The sequence below is a fragment of the Cornus florida genome, unplaced genomic scaffold, assembly GCF_030987335.1.
Source record: "Cornus florida cultivar Cherokee Brave unplaced genomic scaffold, ASM3098733v1 CherokeeBrave_3.0.0_Hap2_Chr03, whole genome shotgun sequence".
In the NCBI taxonomy this organism is placed as follows: domain Eukaryota; kingdom Viridiplantae; phylum Streptophyta; class Magnoliopsida; order Cornales; family Cornaceae; genus Cornus; species Cornus florida.
The window spans coordinates 74,103,480-74,110,550 of NW_026775573.1; the positions used below are offsets into that span (position 1 = coordinate 74,103,480).

The following is a 7,071-nucleotide window of genomic DNA, read 5'->3' on the forward strand; positions in this document are numbered from 1 at the left end:
TTTTGTCTTTCATGGTATTGTTCCATACTTGTTGTTTCCTTATACAGAACTCATTTTACTTTCCCAGGCTTCACTCAGCCCGTCCTTCTTTCGAAGGAACATATTTTTACGAGCTTCACCCAGCTCGTCCCTTTAGTAAGGAAAAGTCACTTACTTCTTTTAATTACGATTAAAATTCTCTATCGAGAATCCTTGCTGACTTGATCGTCGGAGGGTCAACGACCGGTACCACACCGGTGTTTGACTTTGCCATCCTTATTTTGCAGGAAACGGTGTCGTACTAGACCGCGGCGAAATTCAACCTCAACAGTTGGCGCCGTCTATGGGAACAGCGATTCCCTTGAATCGATTTATTACTCGTTGGGTATAGACGTTTGCGGTCCGGAATGGTTACCGAAAGAACACCGTCGCAGGGATCTGGTCAAAGGGAAGAGTCGGGTGAAAATCTAGACGTCCCTAATGACCAGACACGATTTGCAGCGTTGGAACTGCAGGTCCAAACTCTGAATCAGGGTATGGACCAGTTGATCCAACAAAATGCAGCACTCCTGCAACACCTTGTTCCACCGGTTCAACAGGGCTTGCCACGCCAAGACCTCTCGAATCCAAACAGGGGTAATGGGAATCTGGAAGAGCAGGATACTCATCCTCCCCGACATGAGACCGAAGTTGAACAAAGCTAGGTGGGAAACCGACATAGAGAGGTGATCCACCCCTTTCTTCAACGGAGTTCCCGACCCTATGAAGACACGACTGTCATTGAAAAGACCGAGGAAATTTCCCACGTTGACCTAGAGATACAGGATCTCAAGGCAAAGATGGAGGGTGTGATGCAGGCCATGAAGGGAAAAGGCATTGCAGCCATAGATGGTTTGGTGCAGAAAACCAATTTGCCTTTCAGCCCCTCGGTTATGAAATGCCCTTTGCCAAGCAAATTTAGAATGCCCACAATTGAGAGTTTCGACAGAACTAAAGATCCCCTCGACCACTTGGAGACTTTTCAGGCGCTTATGCACCTACACGCGATGCCGGATGAGATCATGTGCAGGGCTTTCCCAACGATTCTTAAAGGATCAGCACGGGTATGGTTCAACAAACTAAAGCCAGGAACCATCGAAACCTTTGAAGAATTGAGTAAGGGCTTCGTGGGCCATTTCATTGCTGGCCAGAGGCATAGAAGGTCGGCTACCCACCTCCTTACTGTGAAGCAACAGAAGGGAGAGTCACTGCGAGATTACATTAGTCGTTTTAACACGGAGATGTTACAGGTGGAGGAAGCGGATGACAAGGTGGCCCTAGCCGCCTTCATGGGAGGACTTCAAACCTCAAGATTTCTCTTCTCTTTATTAGAGGAACCTCCTACCAACATGGCCGAGTTATTGGTTCGAGCTAAAAGACATATGAATGCTGAAGATGCAATGATTGCGAGAAAGGGAAAAGAAGGGGAGGATAAGAAGTCAGACAAGAAAAGGCCAGCCCTGACGATCAGAGATGAAAAGGAAACCAAGTATAAGAAACCCATGGTCAACCAGAATGAAAGGGCATCTCGCTATAAGAACACGGAGAGGTATACAAATTACACTCCTTTAAATATGCCGATAGATCAAGTTTTCCTACAGATCCAGGATGAACCATATCTGAAGTGGCCACCGAAGTTGAAGTTAGATTCGGCAAGGAGACCTCGTGATAAGTATTGCAGGTTCCATAAAGACCATGGGCACGCTACAGAGGATTGCTTTGACCTTAAGGATCAAATTGAGACTCTGATCCGAAGGGGGCACATGCGAAAATTTATTGTGGGGAATGACAGAACCGACATTAACCCACTAAGAGCAGGCCGAGATAACCACCCTCCTGATCAACAACCAATAGGAGAGATCAGGGTCATAGCCGGGGGGTGTGCAGGAGGTGGAGAATCGAGCTCAGCCCGTAAGGCCTATGCAAGGAGAATACGAAGCTCATCTGAGGTGTGCGAAGTGGGAGTACAGATTCAACATCGAAAGATGCCTCGTTTAGGTGATCCAGTTATTACATTCTCAGATGAAGACATGAAAGATGTGCAGCAACCTCATGACGACCCTCTTGTCGTCACTATGATGATCGCTAACTATAATACTCGGCGAATCTTGGTAGATAATGGAAGTTCAGCTGATATCATTTTTCTTGATGCATTCAGCAAGATGAAGATTGGTAAGGAGAAACTCAGACCTACCAGATCACCATTGGTAGGATTCACGGGAGACAAAGTCTATCCTCTAGGAGCAGTCATCCTTCCTGTCACTGCAGGACCCAGCCCAAAGCAAGTCACGGTCATGGTCGACTTCCTGGTGGTGGATTGTCCATCTGCTTACAATGTCATCCTAGGAAGAGCGACCTTAAATTCGATGAGGGCTATCACTTCGACTTATCACTTAATAATGCGCTTCCCTACCGAGCATGGCGTGGGCGAACTAAGAGGAGATCAGTCAATTGCCAGAGAATGCTACGTTGCCTCTCTCAAAGAAAAGAGACAGCAGGAGGCTTTGATTGTCGATGAATTTGAAGAGAATGAGCAAGACCGGGCTAAGCCAATCGAGGACTTGGTGGAGATATGCTTGAACGACACTGACATAACAAAAAAGGTGAAGATAGGGTCTCTGCTCCCCTCAGATTTCACAAATATTCTTATACAGTTCCTCAGACAGAATCAAGATGTATTCGCTTGGTCACATGAAGACATGCCCGGTATTAATCCAACGACGATTGAGTATCGATTAAACACAGATCCTACATTCAAACCTATCAGGCAAAAGCGAAGAACATTTGCCGCGGAAAGGAACATGGCTATATCAGAAGAGGTGAATAAGCTTATGAAAGCTGATTTCATCCAGGAGGTTCATTATCCCGACTGGTTGGCCAATGTTGTTTTGGTAAAAAAGGCCAATGGAAAATGGAGGTTGTGTGTAGACTTTACGGATTTAAATAAGGCGTGCCCCAAAGACAGTTTCCCTCTACCAAGAATTGATATGTTGGTAGAAGGGACAGCTGGCCATGAGCTGCTCAGTTTTATGGATGCATACTCAGGGTATAACCAAATCTCAATGCACACGCCAGACAGAGATAAAACCTCTTTCATCACGGACAGAGGTTTATATTGCTATAAGGTGATGCCTTTTGGGCTAAAAAATGCTGGTGCAACATATCAGCGGCTAGTAAACCTGATGTTTAAGGACCAAATCGGAAGGAATATGGAAGTGTATGTGGATGACATGCTTGTAAAAAGCTTGAAAGCTCAAGACCATCTGGTTGATCTACAGGAAACGTTCCAAGTCCTCAGGAAACACCAGATGAAGCTCAACCCAAGTAAATGTGCCTTCGGAGTCTCCTCTGGGAAATTCCTCGGTTACATAGTAAGTAGAAGAGGGATAGAAGCTAACCCTGAGAAAGTCCAGGCGATTCTCAACATGCAGTCTCCAGCATCGACCAAGGAACTTCAAAGATTGACAGGAAGGATCGCAGCTCTGAACAGGTTGATTTCCAGGGCGACCGATAGGTGTTTGCCTTTTTTCCGTGTGCTCAGGAAAGCTTTTTCATGGACCCCTGAGTGCGAGAAAGCTTTTACAGAGCTAAAGGAGTATCTCACTTCACCACCATTATTGTCGCGGGCGATGCAAGGAGAACAGTTGTATTTGTACTTGGCAGTTTCTCCATCGGCAGTAAGCTCAGCCTTGGTCCGCGAAGAGGATGGAAACCAGAAACCGGTATATTATATTAGTCGTGCATTTAGGGGGGCGGAAGAAAGATACCCAAGGATAGAAAAGTTGGCATTTGCTCTAGTTATCTCCGCGAGGAAACTCGGGCCTTACTTCCAAGCTCATACAATAATAGTATTGACGGACCAACCACTTAGGCAGGTTCTCCGCAAACCTGATACTTCAGGGCGACTCATGAAGTGGTTGGTAGAACTTGGAGAGTTCGATATCCAATACAAACCCCGAACGGCCTTAAAAGCCCAGGTACTGGCAGATGTTATAGCGGAATTCACACCAGAAGATGGGCCCGAGCATGCTGCAGATAAGCAGGAAGAAGCCGAATCTACTTGGACGTTATATGTGGATGGGTCTGTCAACGCCCGTGCAAGTGGGGCAGGGCTAGTAATTATCTCCCCAAATGGGGAATGCATCAAATATGCACTCAGGTTTGGTTTTAAAGCAACCAACAATGAGGCAGAGTATGAAGCCCTCCTAGCAGGCCTCAGGATGGCGAAAACTTTGGAAGTTGAACGACTAGTAGCATATACTAACTCTCAACTAATAACTGGACAAGTCCAGGGGGAATATGAAGCCAAGGATGAGAAGATGAAGACCTATTTACATAAGATAGAGGATATCAAGGGCTTTTTTAAGAAGTTTTCTATTCACCGGATTCCCCGAGAAGAGAATGCGCAGGCAGACGCCCTAGCTCGATTGGCAACCACAGAGGAAGATAAAGCAATACCCGTGGGATATTTGGATGAGCCTAGCACGGTCTGGGATTGGCCACAGAAAATACACCAGGTGGCCCATGGCATGGAGTGGGCAGAACCCATTATCAGGTACATTGAGAACGAAGAGCTACCCCAGGACCGCATGGAAGCACGAAAGATTAGGATGCGTGCGGCAAAATATTCCCTCGTTGATGGGGTTCTCTACAAGAAGGGATTTTCTCTACCCTACTTGCGTTGTGTCTCCATTGATGAGGCAAATTACATTCTAAAGGACATACATGAAGGCCTTTGTGGAAATCATGCTGGGGGCAGATCACTAGCGCATAAAGCTATCCGACAAGGATACTTTTGGCCTACTATGAGGACAGATGCACTTGAGTTTGTGAAGAAATGTGACAAGTGTCAGAGATTCGTCAATGTCCCAAAACAACCAGCAGAAAAGTTAACCCCTCTTACAGGGCCGTGGCCTTTTGCCCAATGGGGGACAGACCTCATCGGCCCCTTACCCCAAGGGAAGGGACAAACTAAATACGTAATTGTGGCTATCGATTATTTCACCAAATGGGTAGAAGCTGAGCCATTAGCTCATATTAGAGCAAATGAAGTAAAAAAGTTTTTCTGGAAGACAATAATCTGCAGGTTCGGAGCACCAAGGGTAATTGTGACCGATAATGGGAAGCAGTTTGAAAGTGAGCAGTTCCTCGATTTTTGTAATGAACTTGGGATCAAAGTTCATTTCTCCTCTCCTGCCCATCCCCAAGCCAATGGGTAGGTTGAAGTCACGAATAGGACAATATTGAAGATGATCAAGACACGCCTAGAAAAGGCCAAGGGCTTGTGGCCTGAACAACTACCCGGAGTTTTATGGGCCTATCGCACTACCGTAAGAACCCCTACTGGGGAGACCCCTTTTGGGTTAGCTTTTGGAAGTGAAGCTGTGATCCCGGTAGAAACCAAGGTTGCTACCTTCAGAACCAAGTATTTTGAACCTCAACAGAACGGAGTGGAACTACGATTAAACCTAGACCTGGTAGAATAGAAAAGGGAGCAGACCCAGGTCAAGGTTGCGGCTTACTAGCGGATGATATCCAAGTACTACAATGCCCTAGTCAAGCCAAGGAGGTTCAAGCCAGGAGACCTGGTGCTTCGTGAGGTTACCCCGGCTACTAAGGAAAAGGGGGAAGGAAAGTTAGCTCCCAATTGGGAGGGCCCTTATCGAGTAACCAAAAGCAATAGACCAGGGGCATACTGGTTAGAGTCACTTGGTGGGAGCCAGCTTCCCCACCCGTGGAATGCAGAACATTTGAGGAAATATTACCAGTAGGTACTCATGCCAGGCTGTGTTTTATTTTATTATCTCACTTTTAAAAGTGATAGAATGTTTTCAGCCACAATAAAGCAGACCAATGTGTAACGGATGCTGATATTCAACTATCGATTATTATTTTCGATAGGTCTTTAATAAAATGGTTATTCGTATTTATTGCACGTGTTTCTACTGAATTTTATAAGTCACATAAGGACTAGTGACACATTAAGTCCCCTTCTTTATTCATCAGCATAGTCAGGATCGAGTTCTTCAACACTTTCAGAGGTTGAGTCCTTGGATTGAGATTCAGTATTCAAGTTATTTTTCTGCACGAACATGATGAGGTATTGGATATCGCGAAAATAGCGAAACCACTTTGGAATTACACCAATAACCTGGTAGAGACAACTTGACCTAATTACGTATCTACAACGATTCACAATAAACTCACAGTTATGATCCAGTTTGGAGGATTTCAGACCAAAACGAAAAGGAAGGTAAATAAATAAATATATATTTATCTATTTATAGGAAAGAAAATTCTTTTTCAAGTAACAGTGAAGTTCTTGTAAAGGAGTCCTACTACAATATGGAAGGGGCCTGTAGTAAAAAGGAAACAAATGGAATATAGAAAGTATTTCCTTGGTCCACCACGTAACCAGAAATAGGGGGCAACTGATAGGGAAAAATAACCCTAGCCTATCTTAACTTAACAAAAAAGGGAATTAAATATTGACCTGCCACCAGATTTCTCCAACTCTCAGACGATAATATCTCGTTATTAAGGATAACCATTCTATTAGATAAGAATGATGACAAATCATATCTAGGATAGGATTTGTCATGGGATAAGTTCAAATCTTATCAAGGATAGGATTTCCACGAGGTAGGCTCCATGGGCTAAGGACGATGGAACTCCCTTATCAAGAATAAGGGAAGTGACTATAAAGACAAAGACGACTCGGGGATAAGGTACACACAAAAAAAACTCCTACTAAGCAAATTACGATTAAAATTCTCTATCGAGAATCCTTGCTGACTTGATCGTCGGAGGGTCAACGGCCGGCACCACACCGGTGTTTGACTTTGCCATCCTTATTTTGCAGGAAACGGTGTCGTACTAGACCGCGGCGAAATTCAACCTCAACAATAGACATTTATCATGTATATACATATACATTTATCTAGACATTAGGGAGATATTTATGGGATATGCATGGCATTGTGATAGAAGAGGGAGGACATTATGGTAAGTTTGCTTAAAGTTAGTAACCATGGGATGGTGACAAGTGGCACA

General features: G+C 44.8%; 1 protein-coding gene across 1 annotated transcript; it reads left to right on the plus strand.

Moving 5' to 3' along the window:
- Nucleotides 1-818: 818 nt before the first annotated feature.
- Nucleotides 819-5,237, plus strand: LOC132301742 (uncharacterized). Its single transcript, XM_059798972.1, has one exon. The coding sequence runs from the start codon at nt 819-821 to the stop codon at nt 5,235-5,237; it is 4,419 nt and encodes a 1,472-aa protein (XP_059654955.1).
- The last annotated feature ends 1,834 nt before the right edge of the window (nt 5,238-7,071 follow it).